At 38.5% G+C, this 21,884-nt stretch overlaps 1 protein-coding gene across 6 annotated transcripts; it reads left to right on the forward strand.

Annotated features, from left to right (window-relative positions):
- Positions 1–486: 486 nt before the first annotated feature.
- LOC113870895 (protein transport protein Sec24-like At3g07100) lies at positions 487–21,057 on the forward strand. 6 transcript variants are annotated; one of them, XM_027507427.1, is made up of 14 exons: positions 497–648; positions 889–1,964; positions 2,053–2,191; positions 2,772–2,962; positions 5,732–5,839; positions 5,944–6,147; positions 6,742–6,973; positions 7,439–7,588; positions 7,704–7,860; positions 13,278–13,405; positions 13,496–13,818; positions 13,911–14,087; positions 14,582–14,819; positions 20,606–21,057. In XM_027507427.1, exons 2-13 carry the CDS (start codon positions 966–968, stop codon positions 14,807–14,809), a joined length of 3,036 nt encoding a protein of 1,011 aa, XP_027363228.1. In that variant the 5' UTR covers positions 497–648; positions 889–965; the 3' UTR covers positions 14,810–14,819; positions 20,606–21,057. The 6 variants fall into 6 exon arrangements, with proteins under 6 accessions (XP_027363227.1, XP_027363228.1, XP_027363230.1 ...); XM_027507425.1 differs by having other exon boundaries at positions 525–648; positions 1,007–1,964; positions 20,606–20,975; XM_027507426.1 differs by lacking the exon at positions 20,606–21,057 and having other exon boundaries at positions 487–648; positions 14,582–15,061.
- Positions 21,058–21,884: the final 827 nt, after the last annotated feature.

Raw genomic sequence — 21,884 nt, forward strand, 5'->3', positions numbered from 1 at the left:
TAATATTTTAATTTTTGAAAAGTGAATATTATTTTATAAAATCAGAGATCGATAAAATTTTTAAATTTTAAAAAAATAAAATACCTAGCCCTTATAACTTTAAGAACTAGGTAGTGTTTTTTTTTTTTTTTTACTAATTTCTAAATAAGAAAAACAATGTCAATAATTGTGGTTGCCAAGTCATTTGTTACATTGAATAGAAACTAAAACACACAAACGTATTCAATTCAAGAGATATTGTAGCTTACTTAATTGATATGCTAAACAAAACGAATTTTCTAAAATGTCAAAAATAATTATTATGTTAGTGCCTTCAACGATCGAATGTCGCGCCAATTTTGCTGTTTGTCAGCGGTGATTATTTTTCCTTTCAAAATAGATTTAGAATTTTATGTAGGAGCAGAGGCGATGTGGTTAAAAAAAAGTTTAACTTTAGTTAGCTCAAAATTTTGTAAAGAAAAAAATCTAAATTCTTAAAATTATAATGTTATCGGGTAATGCGTTAATCAAATCAACCGAAGAAAAAGAAGGAAATGCGAAACTGCAAGAGCCGAGAGTAGGGAGAAGCAAAATGGCGCGTGATTGCAGGGAGAACGATTCCGATCCAACTCTTATTGCTCTATCACATCAGCATCAGCATCAGCATCGGTGAGTCTCTTTCTATTTTCCCGCAATCTTCAATTCAATTTTCACTTTCTCGATCTGTCTCTCAGTTAAACCAATTCGTGCATTCTCACTGTTCTTTACAATTGTTGTTTAATGCATTTATTCGATTTCTTATCATTTTCCTTAATTGTGTGAAACGTTATTTTTTGCGATGTGTTGTGACTAGTAAGACTTTTTCTGCGTCAAGCACCATTGATTGCATCAAATTGCTTTCTCTGGCAGGCTTAGTGATGATGGAACCAAAACTATAAATTAAAACCTAAAAAGTGATTGGATTATTATTTTGTTGTGTAATAACTATGGGGACTGAAAACCCTGGTCGTCCAACCTTCGCTTCAAGACCACCTTATGCTGCTGGACAGACTAACACACCTTTTCCACCAGCTGGTGCCATGGTTGGATCAGAGCCTCCTTCTTTTCGACCAACACCTCCTGCTCCTCCATTGGCATCCACACCATTTCCTTCACCTGGACCTGTGGGTGGACCCGGGGTGCCCAGTTTTAGACTCATGCCACCAGGGCAGTTCAATGACCACTCAGTGCCTTCTCCTGCTTCCAATGTTGCTCCTGCTGGTGGACCTTTCCAGCGTTTTCCGATGCCACACTTTTCCTCAACTGCTCAAGCACCTCCTCTGCGTGCTCCACCCATGGGGCAACCATCAATTCAGCCTTCTGTGGGTCAAACCCCATCTTTTCCAGCTTCTCTCCAGCCTCAGCCACAGCCACCTTTTGTTCCAATGGGGTCTCCTCCATTAAGTGCTGCTCCTTCAATTTCAGGTTCCAATGTTCCCCCTCCTGTGTTTCAGCCATCTTTTCCTGGACATGCCCAGAGACAGACTGGTGCAGAAACGCAAACTGCCCCTTTTCATTTCTCTGCCCCTCCCAATCAAGGAAATTTTGGACCTGTTCCACCTGCAGCATCTTCACCTTTTCTACCTCACCAAGGAGGTTACATTCCACATCCCCCAATGGTTGCTCCGTTAGGTGTCCAGTCTATTCAACACCCCAAATCTGGACCCCCTGTAGGTGCTGTTCAGGGCTTGATAGAAGACTTCAATTCACTCTCAATCCAAACTCGTCCTGGACTCATGGAATCGTCAGTTGATGCTAAAGAATTGCCAAGGCCATTGGACGGTGATGTGGAGCCGAAGTCTTTAGCTGAGATGTATCCCATGAACTGCAATCAAAGATATCTACGACTCACAACCAGTGCATTACCTAGCTCCCAGTCTCTATGTTCAAGATGGCATCTTCCTCTTGGAGTAGTTGTATGTCCTCTTGCAGAACCTTCTGATGGGGTTAGTGCCTCACTATCCTGTTTGGTCTGCTGTAACTCATATTGGCCATGTTATTTTTCTTTGTGCATTGATGTTTATTTGATTTCAGGAAGAGGTACCTGTAGTTAATTTTGCTGCAACTGGTGTCATACGTTGTAGGAGATGCCGCACATATGTGAATCCGTATGTGACATTCACGGAAGCTGGAAGAAAGTTCCGCTGCAACACCTGCTCCTTGCTTAATGATGGTAATTTATAAATTAATGTGCTTTACAAACTTAAAAGCAATAAAAGAATAAAATTGAAGTAATTAAATATCTATTGAGAAAAATGGCCTAAACTTCAGTCCATAACATTTTGAAATAAGAACATGCTTAGTGGTTCTTATTAAAATTGAATTTAAAGAAGAAAATTGAAGTAATTAATCTCCGTTGAGGAAATATTCATATGTTATTTGAAAGTGACCAAAGTGTCAGTCCGTCACGTTATGAAACAAGAACATGCTTAGTGGTTCTGATAATCATTAATTTCTGTATTTTTCCCATTTTATTAAATACGTGCCCAAAGGGTCACTTGATAAAATTGTGCATATACTTGGCTTGTTACATTTATGAGGTGGATTGTGGTGTCAGTGACCATGTGATTGGTATAATCTATCTTTCTTAAGATGCTAATATATTGAGTCTCATGATGTCAGTCCAGACTGCTAATATATTGAGTCTCATGATGCTATAATGAAAGTTGCTTGTTTACCTTGACTGTAGCTTGCATGTGTAATTGGTTTAATATATCTTTCTTAAGATGCTAATATTTTGAGCCTTAGTACAGTGCCTAGTGAATATTATGCTCAATTAGATGCCACTGGCAGAAGAGTTGATTTGAATCAACGACCTGAGCTTACAAAGGGTACTGTAGAATTTGTTGCCCCAGCTGAATATATGGTGCGGCCTCCTATGCCTCCAGTATATTTCTTCCTCATTGATGTTTCCATATCTGCAGTTAGAAGTGGAATGATCCAGGTAAGCACTTCACTTCTAGGTCTTTAGTCTTTAGTAGGTTTTGTTTTTATATATTGATTCCATTCTTTTCAGTGGCAATTGTTTGTTTCATATTAAATCTAGTTTATGTACAACTGAAGCTTGGAAGCAGTGTATAATTTGTACTGCATTCTGAGGATATCCTAAAAGGGAGTTTTCAGGTCTGATTTAAGAAAATAAATTGTACTGGTATGCAATATTTGGTCTAATTTTTGCACATAAATTGAAGAGTACGAACTCAGCTTGCTGGATGCATGTGATAAGTTTTGTTCAACTAACATGAAAAAAAAAAAAGTGGGCTATAATGTATTTTGTCTTAGATTATCTAGTGATCTTTCTCCAAAATCTTGTCAATGAAGATTTTCACTAAACTTCAAAGTTCTGATTTTATGAGTCAGCTTTTTTTAATTTTTTTTCACAAATTACTTCTTAAAATTTGTAGTGTTTTTGTTTAAATTTGCAAAAATAAATCAGATTTTGTAAAAAGTCAGAATTCTTATTATTTCAAGAAGCTTCTAAAACAACTATAGTTATAGATTTCAAATTTTTTGATAAAAGATGTTTTTTATAATTGTAACCAAACAAAAAAACAACTTATGCTTTTCATAAAATCTCTAAACAAAAATCACTTTTTAAACAGCTTAACTAAATGGACCCTATATCTTCTAAATAATATTAACCAATATCTTAAAACTAGACTGGACTGGCTGTTTTGATCATGAACTAGCAGTGTTACAAGTTGAGTTAACCTCTAAAAATCGGCCAATATGTTGAACTGGTAACAAAGCATCCAACTGTTAAAAACTGGATCAATCTGGTGAACCATTTGAACTGAATTGGGCTTTGTAAAATTGGTCAATCTAAACTGTTTCATGTTGCTGCCTGCAACCACTGAGAACAACTGCTGCTGGATGCCTGCAAATCAGTCCTTGCTCCCAAACCTCCATTACAGACCCACACACACAACTGAAGAAATAGAAAAGGTAGGCTGGACCATGGGGGGAAGTGCACGTAGGAAAGGAGGAAAGAAAAAGCAATTCTATGCTTTATTAGAACATGTGGGTTAATTGGGTAGAATTACTTTGAGGTAGAGTGTATTTTAAAGAATTTGATGGGCCAAACGCTACTGAGGCCCAACCAAATAAGGGCAGATGGGGAAAGGTCTATTTTCATAGGCCAAGGGCAAAGGTGGGAAAGGGTGAGATGGGGCAAGAGGTGTGAAGAGTTAGTTAGAAGAGAGAGTATGTAAGGGATAGCGAGTGCGGTTGGATGGGGCATGTATTCAGTTTTTCCTTAAGCTTAGGCTGGGCTTGGAGAATTCTCTCTATTGCTGGGAGCGTTGCTCTTATCACATTTGAATTTCAGTTCAATAAACTCATAATTCTCTCTTATGGGAATTTCATCCTATCAATTGGTGCTTTCATTGAGAGCTTAACATCAATGCTGGATCTTTTGTATGCGTAAATGAGAATGATGACACAGAGGATGGACTCCTTGGATGCTCGGATTGTTGTTGTTGAGTTGACTCATTAGGAAATATTGCTATGGTCTCACAAGACAACATTGAAGGGACACACAGTACAGCTGGGCAAACACTCAACTAAATTGGGTTCCTTGCTTACCAGTGTCAGGGAAATTACACTTTTACTTGCAGTAATGTGAACTGAAATCCAAAAGGGATTCCAGCAACAACAAAGCATTCTGACATCATTGGGGAGTTCATCAGACGTGATCAAAGGATCAAGAAAAGAGGAAAACACACCGAGGAAGGTTCATTGATACCTTATCTTGACGAGTATCATCTCATGGCCAAATGGATTGAACTACCTGCATTCGACGGAATCAATCCTGTTGGTTGGGCTTCTAGAGCGGAAGCCTATTTCGTAGTTCAAGGAACACCACCTGAGGCTCATGTTCAACATGCGCAGATTTGTATGGAGGGATTGAATCCCTCCATGGCATTGGTTCAAGGTGTTGAGGGAATTGAATCCTCAATTTTCTTGGGAGAACCTGAAGATTGCTCTCTTCGATCGTTACAGTGAACATCATTCTAGAAATCCTTTTGCTCAATTGAAATTGTTGTCTCAGGAGCAAACAATTGACGAATACATAGAGGAGTTTGTTAGAAGAGAGAGAGTATGTAAGGGATAGCGAGTGGGGTTGGAGCGGGCGTGTATTCAGTTTTTCCTTAAGCTTAGGCTGGGAATTCTCTCCATTGCTGGGAGCGTTGCTCTTATCTGTCTATAATCGCATTTGAATTTCAGTTCAATAAACTCATAATTCTCTCTTATAGGAATTTCATCCTATCGGAATGACTTTTGGAAGAATAAGTTTTTTACTATGGGAATTTTTTGCCAAAAGCAATTTTTGTAGAATGAGTTTTGCTTGGATATTGTCGAGTAAAATTACTTTTTATTGTAAGCATTGCCCCGTGCACACATTGTTCTATCTGCATAACTGTTTTAAAAATATTTATAATTTTTATGGACAAAATTGTCAAATTACACCCTAAACATTCGAAAAGAAATTTGCCAAGGAGTAACAAAATGTTGTCTTAGCTCTTAACATTTGTTTTTCTGGGCAATTTTGATCTATCGAATGCATTTTGCATTTTGGGTTACCAAACAACCAGGTCAACCCAAAATTAATTTCTATAATGCCAAATGAAGTGTCAGGTTCAGACTGCATTTTGTAGGTGTTATCCAAACTCACATTATTTCTTGATAGTTGATATTATTGTTCTTATTTCAGGTTGTTTCACAAACAATCAAGTCATGCTTAGATGAGCTGCCTGGCTTTCCACGAACACAAATAGGGTTTGCAACTTTTGACAGCACAGTACATTTTTATAACATGAAGGTTTGCAGTGTTATTACTTATTAGTACTATCATTGTTAATATATCTCCACCTTTGCATTAAGTGGATAAAATTTATGCTAATTATTCCATGTTACACTTTCCAGTCATCCTTGACTCAACCACAAATGTTGGTGGTCTCAGATCTGGATGACATATTTGTTCCCCTGCCAGATGATCTCCTTGTCAACTTATCTGAGTCAAGAAGTGTGGTGGAAACCTTTCTTGATAGTCTGCCATCCCTGTTCCAGGATAACATGAATCTGGAATCTGCTTTTGGTCCTGCTCTTAAGGCTGCCTTTATGGTTATGGTATGTTAATCCCTTTTATACCTGCTACTTTGAATATTATTATTATTTCCTGTAAGTTTTTCTTTGTCATGACTCATAAGTACTAGTGAGCTTTCTTACACCAAATGCATTGAATATAATTTTCTATTAATTGAAACAATTGTAACAATATGATTTAAAAGATTAGTTTCCACGGTAGAGAATGAGGGGATGACTGATATTGAGTGTAGCAAATGCAAGCTTTTAGTTATAATTTTCCATTATATGGGATCATGGTAATCCATAATTTAATTCTAGAAATCCACTAGCAATGCCAGTTATAATTGGAAGATCTGATTTAAATTTTAATTTTCAATCCTTGTTCTATTGCAAGCTCCAAATGGGGCTTTCATGTATTGCTAGGCACTCTAAACAACCAGAAAGTCATTGAATAAATCAGATATATCTTAAAGAAGCAAATTTCATGCACAGGAATGGAGCCCATGGTTTGTTAAATTCAAAGGATCATCCATTTAGGATTTATGGAATTTTAGTGCATGTTTCCCACCCCTTTAACAAGTCCCACTTTCTTATATGCATTAACTTTTTTGTGAACTTTCCTGCCTCTTTACACAGAGTCAACTTGGAGGGAAATTATTAATTTTTCAAAACACACTCCCATCTCTTGGTGTTGGTCACTTAAAATTACGTGGAGATGATTCTCGCATTTATGGTACAGATAAAGAACATGCGTTAAGATTGCCAGAAGATCCTTTTTACAAGCAAATGGCTGCTGAATTTTCTAAATACCAGATCTCAGTGAATGTGTATGCATTCAGTGATAAGTACACTGACATAGCATCTTTAGGTAAATATATACAATTTCTTCTAACTGCTCCATGTCACACAGTTAAATACTTCGGATTAATATTTGTGATGATTCTTTGTTGACACAGCATTGTTTTATGAAGGTTTGCCACATTTTTTGTGCTTTTTTCCCCCAAAAAAACTAATTCTGATAAACTTTACTTAATTTTCATGATCTCCACTTAATTTGGACTTGAATAACAAATTAAATTGAATTACTGTAATTTAATCAGCTGTTCTGTTTGATAATGCTGTGTGATTAAGGATGGATTGGACATCAACTAATAGGGCCACTCAAGTGTGCATCTACCTACTCCCTTTCTTTAACTTCTCAGTTGGGATTTTAGCCAATTATGTGATGATGCATACACATTGGCTTAGAAAATGCATGCATCTTTCCCTGTAATTTTGTTAAATTTGTTTCCCTTGTATAAGTGACCATCTGCTTATAAGTTACTTTGTCTAGGAACTCTTGCAAAGTATAGTGCTGGTCAACTGTATTACTATCCAGCTTTCCAATCAGTCACTCATGGGGAGAAGCTGAGATGTGAGCTAAGAAGAGACCTTACCAGAGAAACTGCCTGGGAAGCTGTAATGCGAATTAGATGCGCAAAAGGTCTGTGCATATATTATGTCTTGGGAATTTTGACCTTCTGTCTAGTGCAGCATGTCTGCAATCATATATACACACACACTCACACAATAACTTATAATTGTTTTTGTGATTCTAGGTGTCCGTTTCACAACTTATCATGGAAACTTTATGCTAAGGTCCACAGATTTATTGGCACTTCCAGCTGTTGATTGTGATAAAGCCTTTGCCATGCAGTTATCTCTTGATGAAACATTATTGACAACTCAGACAATGTATTTCCAAGTGGCATTGTTGTATCCTTTCTTCCATAATCCTTGAGATGAGTTATAATGCATGCATAAAGTTGTCTTTGCTGGTGATTTTGAATAATTTGTTTTATGATACTATGATAGGAACTAAGATTTTTATTGAATAAACAGAACCAACAAAGGGAGTACCCCCTGGTATTACAAGCAAGGTAATGGAAACAGAAAAATGGAAAACAGACCGCAGCAATCCAAATAACCAGTGAGAAATCCTCCATAGCCTTAGCTACCCTCCAATGACCTTCCTAGATATTTCCTCCCTCTGTCCTATGCTCTTCCTGCCTATATTACCTCTCTTTTCCCCCCAAATCTTTGCCTCTTCAACCTAGCCACGTATGCTGATTTGTTAATCTAGTAGAATCTAGCATAATGGCCTCCTGCTTCACCCTTCCCCACTTTACCCCTCTTTCTTTGATATGTCTTTAATGGGGGTCCAATTGGCTTAGACCCAACAATACCCCCTCCATTGAGAGGAACCTTGTCCTCAAGGTTGAAATGGGGAAACATGGCCTGAAGCATATCAAATTCCTCCCAAGTGCTATCTTCTTTAGGCAAATTCACCCATTTAATCAGAACCTCCCAATGCCTATTCAATAATTTCTGGGCATCCTCGGTCAGAAATGGTGGCAAGGCTTGGCTGACTTGACTGGTTGGTGGGGCTCTCTTGAGCTGGGACACATGAAAAATGGGGTGCAAACGTGATGATTCTGGCAGCAGTAATTTATAAGCAACAGTTTCTATTTGGTTTTCCAAGCGAAATGGACCATAGAACCTTGGGCTCAATTTCTCATTGATCTTTCTGGCCAATGTTTTTAATTTGTAAGGGCAGGCCTTCAGATACACCATATCCCCAATCTGAAATTTCACTTCTCGTCGTCCTCTTTCTGCTTGCTCTTTCATTCTCAGCTGTGCCTTAATTAAGTGCTGCTTTAGCTCCTCTATGATACTGTCCCTGACACTGTAGCAACTGGTCTACTTCATTAACAATTGTGATGTCTCGACAGTAGGGAATAACCATGGGAGGGTCCCGATCATACAATGCCTTAAAGGGGGTCATCTTGATGGAAGCATTGAACGAGGAATTAAACCAAAACTCCCCCCACGGTAGCCATTTCTCACAAGGGTGATCATTAACAAAGCATCTCAGGTATGCTTCAATGGTGAGGTTAGTTAATTCGGTCTGGTCATCCGTTTGAGGATGATATCCGGAACTGAATTTTAGCTGTGTACCCGAAAGACAAAAGAGCTCCTTCCAGAATGAACTAATAAAAATTGTCCCTGTCCGACACTATGGACTTGGGAAATCCATGTAAACGCACGATTTCCTTCACAACACAGCTGCTACAGCCTTAGAGGAATAGGGATGAAGCAAAGGAATAAAATGGGCATATTTGCTCAAGCTGTCCACCACCACCATAATGCTGTCTGCTGCCTTGGCCTTGGGTAACCCTCCAATGAAATCCATTGAAATGTCTTCCCATACGTGCTTCGGAATTGGTAAAGGTTGAAGAAGCCTTGCTGGTTTCAATGTCTCGTGCTTATTCTGTTGGCACACTTGACATTTAGCCACAATCCTTTCCACATCTTGTTTCATCCTAGTGCAATAAAAAATCATGGCTAGCCTCTTGTAAGTCCTTGTCACTCCAAAATGGCCACCCCAAGGTGACGAATGGAATTTCCTCAATAACAGTGGGATTCGGGTAGAGTCCTTAGGCAAAACTAGCCTTTGCTTATACCATAAACACCCCTGGGATACCGAATAATGTGGGTGAGAATTAGGATTTGTCACAACATATTGCATGATTCCCCTTAACTGCTCATCTCCCGAAACCTCTTCAGCCAACTCTACTAAATCAGAGTTGGTGACCATTGATATGGCACTACAAGTCATGACTCGGGACAATGCATCAGCTGCCTTGTTCTCTCGCCTCGGTTTGTACTGAATTTCGAAGTCAAAGCCCATTAGTTTGGTGACCCACTTCAGTTGCTCTCCCACCAACACCCGTTGCTCCAATAAAAACTTGAGACTCTTTTGATCGGTCCGAACAATGAAGCGATGGCAGAGACCTTGGCAAGGTCAGCAAAGATTCCCGTGGAGGAAATAACATGCCCAAGATATTCTAACTGTGATTCTACAAAATTGCACTTCTTGCCGTTAACCCACAACTCCTGGCTTTGCAGTTGTTGAAGATCCAAGTGCAAGTGACTAATGTATGATGCATAATCTATACTACACACTAGAATGTCATTAAAAAACACTAATACAAATTTACGTAAATACGGCTTAAAAACCTGATTCATCAGTGCTTGGAAGGTAGAAGGAGCATTGATTAGTCTGAAGGGCATGACCACGTACTCATAGTGCCCCTTGTATGTCCGAAATGCAGTCTTAGGAATGTCTTCTGGTCTCATATGTATTTGGTGGTATCTAGATTTCAAGTCGAGCTTGGAAAAAATGTTTGCCCCTCCCAACTCATCCAAAAGCTCCTCAATAACTGGAATTGGAAATTTATTTGGAATGGTGATGCTATTGAGAGCGCGATAATCCATGCAAAAGCGCAAACTTCTATCTTTCTTTTTCACTAGAATCAGAGGACTAGAGTAGGGGCTGGTGCTCGGCCTGATCATCCCTGCTGCAAGCATGTCCTTCACAAATTTTTCAATCTCCTCCTTGTGATGATGGGAGTGTCGATAGGGGCGAATATTAGGGATGGTAGCTCCTTCCTTCAAGACTACGGCATGGTCACACTCCCTCTTTGGTGGGAGGGAAGTCCCCTCCTTAAATAATTCTCCAAACTCTTAATAACTCCCTCAAAGCCCCAGGTGTGGTATCTGCAACCTAAGTAGGCATTTTAGTGCAGCCCACGATCATCATGCCCAATTCGACATAATAAGCTTCTGCTTCACCCCTCAACTCCTTTCTTATAGCCTTGAGCGAGAGGCCACGGTTCTGGACAATCCCACATCACCCTTGATCTCAATTATCCGTCCATCATTTTGCACCTCAATCAAGTGCTACTACAGGTCAGCACTGAACTTCCCTAGGCTTTTAAGTTATTCATACCCCAGAATCACATCTACCCCCACCAAATCAAACAAAAAAAATCTTGGATTAGTTGAAGGTTCGGCAGTTTCAGTATGATGCCCCTGCACACTCCGTGACTCCCCAACCTTTGACCATCTCCTACCTCAACGAAATATCCCCTTGTAGTCTCCGTTTGTATTTTCAACTCCTCTACCAGTCCTAGGGACAAGAAATTATAGGAGGCACCAGAATCAACCATTACCATGACCTTCTTACCCAGAATGGTTCCCCATAGCTTTAGGGAGTTCTTGGAGGTCATTCCTACGATGCTGCTCGCATTCAGCTGGAGGTTCACCTCCTCCTCATCGCTGTCCTCCATGGAAGCCTCCCCTGGGTCCTCCTAGTCTTTTCCCAACAAGATTATGTGGAGCTGTTTGTTGCGGCATATATGCCCGGGTGAGAATTGCTCGCTGTAACGGAAGCAAAGTCCCTTCCTTCTCTTCTCGCTCTCCTCTTCTTCAGTAAGTCTCCTGAACCCTAGACCTCTTCGGCTAGAACTCGTCTAGAAAGAGTCACGTGAATTATTCTGGTTTCCTTGGGTCTCAACTCAATTCACATGAAGTCGGGTTGGGTTCCTCACCCCTACTGGGTTCATTTCTTCCAACCCAACTCTTAGTAGTTTCTTGGGCTCTACCTCTTGAGGCCCAGTTTGTTTTAAATTCCGTTGACCCACTAGCTCTTCCCGTTGACCCATACAAGAAGCCCAATATCTTATTCTTCTCCTCAACCCTTTGCGCCAATTCCATGATTGAGCTCAGGTCTCCAGAATCTTGTAATCTTACTTCTGCCTTGATCTCCTCCCTGAGACCGTTGAGGAATGCGCCTATCATGAATTCCTCATCAGCAAAACGTAGCAGAGCCGAATACAGCTCGAACTGCTCCCTGTACTCGCCCACGGTACCTCTCTGCCTAAGCCCCATCAATACTTCATAGGGATTTTCTAACGTCGGTGATCAGAACCGACCCAACAACACTTGCCGAAAAATGGGCCATATAGACATTGGAACCCGTGGCTCTCACCATTGATACCGGTTGAGTGCTTTCCCTTCCAAGCAAACCACCGCCGTATCCACCTTTTTCGCCTCTGGTATGCTGTTGATCTCAAAGTATCTCTCTGCTCGATACACCCACCCATAAGGATTCTCTCCGGCGAAGTAAGGTACTTCAACTCCCCTTACTCATTCCTCCCTTTTCCATACATCTTCTTCTCCATTGCCACCATCTTGATGGTGATTATTCCCTCCCCTCTCTGTTCAGATGACCTGTAAAGCGGTCTCAAACCTCGTTGTCATCATCGTCAACATCTCATCTATTTGCCTCTGAAATTCCTCTTGAATGGAGGCTTGCATGCCCTCCAATCAATGTTCCACACTCTCCAACCGATTCTTCATGCGAGTCGTTACCATCAGGCGCTCCCAGGATCAGAAGCTCTGATACCAGCTTGATAGGAACTGAGATTTTTATTGAATAAACAAAACCAACACAGGGAGTAGCCCCTAGTATTACAAGCAAGGTAATGTGGAAAACAGACCGCAGCAATCCAAATCCTCCTATAACCTTAGCTACCCCCCAATGACCTTCCCAGATATTTCCTCCCTCTGTCCTATGCTCCTCCTGCCTATATTACCTCTCTTCCTCCCCCCCCCCCCCCCCCCGAATCTTTGCCTCCTCAACCTAGCCACATATGCTGATTTGTTATTGTTAGTCTGTTAGAATCTAGCATAACGGCCTCCTAGTTCACCCATCCCCATTTTAACCCCTCTTTCTTTGATATGTCTTTAATGGAGGTTCAATTGACTTAGACCCAACATACTACCATTTGAAATAGATACATAATCTCATTCTTACTACATAATCATTTATGTTAATCATAAGGATTGTTTCATTTATCACATTTTGCATTAAGAGATTATCTTTTAAATATTTTGAAGATTGTCTTAGTTATTTTCTTCCGTAAGAAATAATGAGATTCAATTTAATTTCAATCAATTTATCAGTGATTTATACTTGGGATCAATGATGATTCCTATTATAGGTGCTGTCATTTTTCAGTCTTTCCTTTTCTTTTCTTTCTTGCTTTTGGTGTTGCACTTGGGCACAGAATCACAAAAAAGAGTAATAAATATATAAAATTAACTTATTTTATCGTCTTTCCTTTTGTTTCAGCACATTTTATCAAGCTTATTTTTACTATTTCTTCTTCTCTGTTTTGCATCTATGTATGTAGATGTCTGTCATGCTTGTTATTAAGGTTGTTATGGCAATATGGTTACAATCTGAAACTTTTAAAATAAGGTTCGATCCCTAACAACTAAAATAGGTATACTGCATCCTGTGGAGAAAGGCGGATCAGAGTTCACACAGCAGCAGCTCCAGTAGTTACAGACTTGGTAGAGATGTACCGCCATGCTGATACTGGTGCAATGTTATCTCTGTTGAGTAGGTTAGGTAGGGTGACGTAACTTATATTCTAGTAATATCATATGTATAGATCATAGTTGCTTTTTGTATTATTAAACAGTTCCTTTATATTTGCAGCAATTGAGAAAACGTTGTCCCATAAGCTGGAAGAAGCACGGAGTGCTCTGCAACTAAGAATTGTGAAAGGCCTCCGAGAGTATCGAAATGTCTATCCTGTGCAGCATCGCTTGGCAAATAGAATGATATTTCCTGAGTCATTGAAGTTCCTACCCTTGTATGGATTAGCTCTTTGTAGATCAACACCTCTACGTGGAGGGTATGGGGATGTTCCGCTAGACGAACAGTGTGCAGCAGGATACACAATAATGACCCTACCAATAAAAAGGCTGTTGAAACTTCTCTATCCTAGTTTGGTTCGACTTGATGAATATCTTCTAAAGGTATACATTTATTTCCTTTGAAAAGTCATCTCAATAGAATGGTTAAAGTGTCTCCTCCTTGAATTATTTCTGTTTCTGTGGTTTATGTTCAGGCTGATGACTTGAAAAGCATTGATCGAAGGTTACCTTTGACTGGGGAAAGCTTGGATTCTAGGGGCTTTTATATACATGATGATGGCTTCCGATTCATTTTATGGTTTGGTAGAATGATTTCACCAAATATAGCCAATAACTTACTTGGATCAGATCATGCAGTAGAGTTATCGAAGGTATTCAAGAGAGTAAAGGAGAGCGAGAGAGTGCAAGGGTTTATTATTGTTATTGTAACTTTAAGCAGTTCCATTTTCTAAAGCTATTGTTTTATCTCAGCTTGTTCAATTTCTTCCAAAAGTGCTTTTTGGTTCTTAATTAAAACATGTTAATGCTCATGTTCTTCTCTCTCTCTCTCTCTCTCTGCATGTGTGCACAAGTATTTAAACAAAGTGATGATATTTTCTTTCACTGGAGTATTTGATAGCTATATTTGATATGCATTTCTCTGTGCCTCAGCTTCATGATAAAAAAAATTAATCCAACGGTGGATTTTATGCGAAATTTGTCCCTTAATAAGTTTATTCAGTAAGATGAGATTGATTTAGACTTACACCAATGTTGGTGGATATCTTAATCGATTATAACTTGGTAGATTTATTATGTTTTCTTCCTCTGTTTTTCTCGTTTCAACATTCATCTTGAACTGTATAAGTTTTGTTTTTTAAAACAGGTTACGCTTAATGAGAATGATAATGAAGTGTCAAGGAGGCTGATGAAGGTACTTGAGAAATTTAGAAGTACTGACCGTGCATATTACCAGTTGTGCCACCTTGTGAGGCAAGGTGAACAGCCAAGAGAAGGATTTCTTCTTCTTTCAAACCTTGTTGAGGACCAGATGGGGGGTAATAGTGGGTATGCTGATTGGATGCTACAGATTTCCCGACAAGTGCAACAATAGTAACATAGAGGTATTGGTTGTAGTTTTCTATTTGGCAGTTTCATTTATATCCGGTGGTTTGCATGCTGCCAATCAATGGTCACCATCTTTTAACTTGATGAATATCTTTTATCTTGTAGTAAGTGTCCCTATTATATACGAGTGGCACTACAGTGCCCTGTTGTAATTAACGTTGTATATGGGCTGTGAAGCAGTTTACGTTATATATCCTTAAAATGAGATTTGGATCACCCAAAACTCTTTCCAAAATGTCAGCAAGTTCTTGAGAAATACTGAGAATCCAGAACCATTTGATGTTTAAGATAGGGAGAAAACATTATGCAGAATTTAGTAGGGAAGTCTTTCAGCATGCGTATGTATATAGGGAGTGTGTCAAGTCAAAGCATGCAAGGTGAGAAGAATTAATCTTAAAGCATTAATTGGAAGAAAGATGATAAAAATATATTTCTGATTGATATCTAACTGTACATAATGGCTTATAATATATATACAATGCGAGATACTATTCTTCCTAAAAAACAGCAATTACATCTAATCATATCTATCACTATAAATGGAATAAATCTGTAAATAGAATAAATCTACACTAAATCTGTACAATATCTTAACAATATCTACACTAAATCTGTACAATATCTTAACAATATCTCAACATTCCCCCTCAAGCTGGTGAATGGATATCTATCATTCCCAGCTTGCATGTAAGTTCTTGAAACCGTTCCATGGGAAGTCCTTTAGTTAACATGTCTGCCAGTTGGAGCCCTGAAGGAACATGTGTTGTGGCTATTAATCCGCTGTCCAACTTCTCTTTGATGAAGTGTCGGTCAATCTCAACATGCTTAGTTCTGTCATGTTGGACCGGATTATGAGCAATACTGATTGCTGATTTGTTATCACAAAACATCTTCATAGGAGCTTCATATTTTATTCTCAAGTCATCTAGTATGATCTTCATCCATAGCAATTCACAAACACCTTGTGCCATAGCCCGAAATTCTGCCTCAGCACTTGATCTAGCAGCAACATTTTTCTTTTTACTTCTCCAAGTCACCAAATTCCCTCCAAGAAACATGCAATAACCTGATGTTGATCTTCTATCAATAAGGGATCCTGCGTAGTCAGCATCGGTGTATATTTGCATGGATAGGCTTCCACCCCTTTTAAACAACAATCCCCTTCCAGGTGTGGCCTTAAGATACTGTAGGATCCTATCAACTGCCTGCATATGTCTAACCCTTGGATCATGCATAAATTGACTGACTATACTAACAGCATATGCCAAATCTGGTCTAGTATGTGCTAGGTATATCAATCTTCCTACTAGTCTCTGGTATAGTCTTTTATCAACTTTAGGACTCTCCTCATCACTTCCTATTCGATGGTTTTGCTCAATGGGAACACCAGTAGCCTTGCAACCAAGCTTTCCAGTTTCTTTGAGAAGATCTAAGATGTATTTCCTTTGTGAAATGAAGATACCTTGTTTAGAGTAGGCAACTTCAATTCCGAGGAAATACTTCAGTTTCCCAAGATCTTTCATTTCAAACTCAGCTGCTAATTTTTTCCTCAGAAGCTGCTGCTCAACCAAATCATCACCCGTTATGACAATGTCATCAACATACACTAATAAAATAGTGAGTTTTCCATCTAGTGTATGTTTAAAGAAGAGGGTATGATCTCCTTGACTCTGTTTGTATCGCAATGAAGTCATCGTCTTCGTGAACCTTCCAAACCAAGCGCGAGGGGATTGTTTCAATCCATACAATGCCTTTTTCAGCCTACACACTTTGTTTGTCTCGCCAGTGATGTTATAACCAGGTGGAGTCTCCATGTAAACCTCCTCCTCTAGGTCTCCATGTAAAAAAGCATTTTTTACATCAAATTGATGTAACTCCCATCCAAAATGAGCAGCAAGGGAGAGCAAGATTCTGACTGTGTTCATCTTGGCTACTGGGGCAAACGTCTCCTCATAGTCAATCCCATATGTCTGTGTATATCCCTTTGCGACTAATCTTGCTTTATATCGATCTAATGAACCATCAGATTGATATTTCACTGTATATATCCATCTGCATCCAACTGATCTTTTGCCATCAGGTCTCTCAACAATCTCCCAAGTTCCATTCTTCTCTAATGCTCTCATCTCCTCATTCATAGCTTGAACCCAATTCTCATCCTTCAATGCTTCTTGTACGGAGGTTGGGATTTGGATAGAGTCTATGGCTGCAATGAAACTCTCTGGTGCTGCAAAGAAAGGTGTTTAGAGGAGACAAATTGAGAAATAGGATACTTGGCACAAGTCCTTTTTCCTTTTCTCACTGCAATTGGTAGAGTATCTAGGTTAGGCTCACAAGTATTCAAAGGATCATTTTCCAAGTCAGGAATGAAAGAGTTAGTACCTTCAATACTTACCATAGGTTCAGACTCTTGAAGTTGCTGTTGGTTTGATTCAGGTTTCCTTCTCCTTTGATACACCAAAGTTGGTGTAGCTGCTTTAGGTGGTGGAGTAGAGGGTATCAATTCTTGGGTAGAGTCAGATGAGTTTCTAGTAGGAAGTAATGGCTCTTGCGTATTAGTGAAAGGTAAAGGCTCTTGTGTTGGAGGAAAAAATAGGAATGACTCAGGGATAAATGACTCAGCTTTTGAAAGACTCTCCCCCTGAAGCTGAGGACGGAAGAAAGACTCAGTCTCATGAAAGGTGACATCCATGGAAGTGAAGAACCGACGACTGGATGGGTGAAAACATTTGTATCCCTTTTTATCAGGAGCATAACCTATGAAAATGCACTTAACAGCTCGGGAATCAAGTTTATGACGATGTTGACGATGCACATGAACAAAAACCACACACCCAAAGATTCGATGTTGTAAAGTTTGCATAATAGGAACAGAGGGGAAATAGGATAACATAAGTTGCACAGGGCTCATATTTCCAAGAACACGAGAAGGCATGCGATTAATTAAATAGGTAGCAGTTAAAACAGCTTCACCCCAATATGAATTAGGGACAGACATCTGAAAAAGTAAGGCCCTAGTGACTTCTAATAAATGCCGATTTTTTCTCTCAGCCACACCATTTTGTTGTGGAGTATCCACACATGTAAATTCATGAATAATGCCATGCTTTTTAACAAAATCAGAAAATTGTTGATTCACATACTCCCTACCATTATCAGAATGCAAACGTTTGATAGTTTTGCTAAATTGTGTTTGAATCATATTATAAAATTGGACAAACAATTGAAAAACTTCTGATTTATCTTTCATTAAAAACAACCAGGTTACTCTTGTGCAATCATCAATAAAGGAAACAAACCATTTAGTGCCAGAGATATTAGGAATAGAAGCAGGACCCCAAACATCAGAGTGAATAAGTGTGAAAGGCTCGTCACATTTATTAGAACTAGATGGAAATGACACACGATGGTGTTTTGCAAATTGACAAACATCACAATGAAAAGACTCAACTGACTGGTTGACAAACAATGATGGAAACATAGACCTAAGTAGGGAAAAAGGCGGGTGACCAAGACGCTTGTGCTGTAACCAAATTTGAGAGACTGTAGACTCTGAACTTGTTTGGTGACATGAAGAAAGTACCCTCTGACTGGAACCACCTATAGCTTGTAACTTGAGGAGATAGTATAACCCTCCTGCTTCCTTAGCAACTCCAATCGTCCTCCCCGTGGCAAGATCCTGAAAGACACAATGGGAACGGAAAAAAATGACTGCACAATTATTGTCTTTGAGAAGTTTATGAACAGAAATAAGGTTATGGGAGAGCTGAGGGACATGAAGCACATCATGTAAGTGTAGGAAAGGGTGAAGGGAAACAATACCGGAGCCTGCAACTGAGGTACGGGAACCATCAGCTACAGTTATATGGCGTGTGCCTAAGGTGGAATGGTAAGAAATAAAATGTGGGGTGTGAAAGGTCATGTGGTCAGTTGCACCAGAATCAATTATCCATAAATCCTCAGGTACAATACTAGAAGCATTAAAAGATTGAGAATAGAAATTCTTACCAGACAAGGTTAGAGAGCAAGAGCCAGAGGGCTTACTAAGAGAGGTGAGGAGAGTTCTCAAGTGGGCAAGCTCATCTTTACTAAGGGCTGGAACTTCATTCTCCACTGGTGTATGTTCTGATGTGATGATATTTTCTGAGGTAGTCAGATTGGCCTGACTAGGGGACAAGCCTCGAAATCCTCCCATGCGACTAAGAACATTGTCCTTGCCATGAAGTCTAAAACAATTCTCCTTAGTGTGTCCAGGCTTCTTGCAATATGAACACCAACGATTATCTCGGGAAGGCTTCAAAGAAGTTGAAGAAGGTCCTGATTTTGCTGTCTTACCTGCAACCAAGGCGGATCCGGCCGTGGGTTTGTCGTCAAGCATAACAGCTCTACGACTTTCCTCGCCTCGAACAGTGTAAAACACCTCAGACAATGAGGGTAGTTTCTCTTTACCCAGAATCTGAACCCGAATAGGGTCATATTCTGGATTCAAGCCAGAGAGAAATTCAAAGACCCTATCCCTGTTAACAAAATCTGTCAGGATGGAAGCATCTTTGCTACATTCCATCTGCAGATTCTGGTATTGATCCAATTCAGCCCATAGACCAGTAAGAATCCCATAGTAATCTGTCATAGTCATTGCTCCTTGCTTGATTGAGAAAATCTTCGTCTTCAACTCATAACAAGTAGCAATATCTTGCTTCTTAGAGAAAGTCTGGTGAAGGACATCCCAAATCTCACGAGAAGAGGATAGGAACATACAATTACGACTTACATCGGGTATCATAGAGTTCCACAGCCATGTCATAATAAGAGAATCTTCATCATCCCAAGCCTCAAAGTGAGGGTCTTCCTTGGTAGGAGGATTTCCCTCAATGTGGGATAATTTTTGACGACCTTTGAGAGTACGCCGGATAACTTGAGCCCATTGCAAATAATTTTTCCCATTCAAGTGATAGGTAGGGTGTAGGACAGGAAGGTCATTAGGATTTAAAGGTGTAGGTGGATTGGGAGAGGAAGTTGAAGTGGAATGGGTAGCATTAGTGGTGGTTTGAGGGGTGATTTTAGGTGTTTCGGATTCTGCCATAGGTGGCCGGAGGTAGGTCAGAGTGATGCTGCGGTGGTCGGATATGAAAGAGAGGTTGGAGAAAAAATGGCCAGAAAGTTGGCCGGCAGCGGTAACAGTGGTGGGTGTGGGAGAATACGACGGAAGAAATATTGGGAAAACAAAAAAAAAGAGGCGTTAGGGAAGAGACAACAATTAAGGTTGTAGAAATTGTCCAGCAATGAAGGCTGGAATGTAGCGGAAGGTGTTCAGGCTCCCAGGTCGGGAGCTCTGATACCAAATTGGAAGAAAGATGATAAAAATATATTTCTGATTGATATCTAACTGTACATAATGGCTTATAATATATATACAATGCGAGATACTATTCTTTCTAAAAAACAGCAATTACATCTAATCATATCTATCACTATAAATGGAATAAATCTGTAAATAGAATAAATCTACACTAAATCTGTACAATATCTTAACAATATCTACACTAAATCTGTACAATATCTTAACAATATCTCAACAGCATTCAATCTCACATAAATGTTAAAGGTTGTTTTTACATAAATTCAATCTTGACCACTCATTTGAGATTTCTCGTCTCACTGTGTCTCTATGTTTACATAGTTTCCTATTGCTATTGATAACTTCACTGATTTGAACATATTCATAAATCTACTTTTTAAAGCGATTCCCTTTTGACATTTTTCATGGCTTAATAATATGCAGGGTTTTTGTCAGGCTCGTTACCTTTCTTATAACTGAAGGACCATTTCTACATTAGGAATAAAATTTGAGCTTGGGGATGCATTATAAAACCGTGGATAGTTGACTTGGTTAATGGCGACTGTAAGTTCATTCTGGAATGTAACAATTAGGTGAAGTGTATCTTAGCTATTAGTCCTGTCTTAGGTATAGAAAATAATTTATTTTAGATACGATCCAATTTTATATGATATATTTCCTTTTTTGATTCGTTGGTTGGTTGGGGTGGAGTAAACAGAGAAAGAAGTGAAGGTATGTCAAAATCAGTCTGCTAATTATTGAATTTTGTTTGGTGGTAATTCATACCGATTTTTAAAAGTTGGAACTGATTTCTTCCAAATCACTAGTTAACCTTGTATGCAAACCGGTAGAGGTCTGCTTGTTTGGGTCATATGGAAGAGCATATGATTGATCTGTTACGAGTATGTTGTTTTTTGTTATAGCTATCTTCGGTAAAGTAGCTTATAGCTTATTTAAAAACTTGTAATTTATTCACTTGGTCAAACTGTTTCTGTTTGGTAAATACAAAATAAAAAGAGCTTGTAAACTAACTTTTTAAAAACCAGCACTTGGCTTTTAAAAATTAACTATCAATATTTCTATTATATTTTTACTTTTTATTTTATTTGAAGAAAAATAACTTACTAATTACACAATTAAATCCTAACATTACATATACTAGTCTTATTTTATTTTATTTTATTTTTTGTTATCTTCACCTTTACAATAGTTTCATTCTTTTTCTTTCTTCTATTTTTTTCATCTACTCCTTGTCTTTTTTATCAAAATGTATTTTTTTTAAAATATGACTTAGAATATTACATGCTCAAATATATATGAGATTTTTTATTTTTTATATAATTATTTAATTAATTAATTATAAATAAAATAAGTAATAATTAATTTTAATAGTACGTTAATATAATATAATATAATATATCATTTTATGTTTTTTAACACAACCTAGTTAGTTGCACACTTAATTTATTAAACAATTATAATTCTATAAATTACTCATACTCGTTTAACTACAAGTCTACATTTTTTATTTTACTAAACATAGTTTATATTTGATAAAGTTAAAAGTTATTAAATATTATATAAAAATATTTAATTAACTTGTAAAATAATAAATAGTTTTCTTATTAAGTTGATGTACCTAACATTTTTAACACATAAAATTATCATTTTCTTATCAAAATGTACAAAATTACATTAATTTTATTTCAATATTATTTTTCTT

Source organism: Abrus precatorius, unplaced genomic scaffold (genome assembly GCF_003935025.1).
Source record: "Abrus precatorius isolate BTA unplaced genomic scaffold, Abrus_2018 Scaffold7, whole genome shotgun sequence".
NCBI lineage: Eukaryota > Viridiplantae > Streptophyta > Magnoliopsida > Fabales > Fabaceae > Abrus > Abrus precatorius.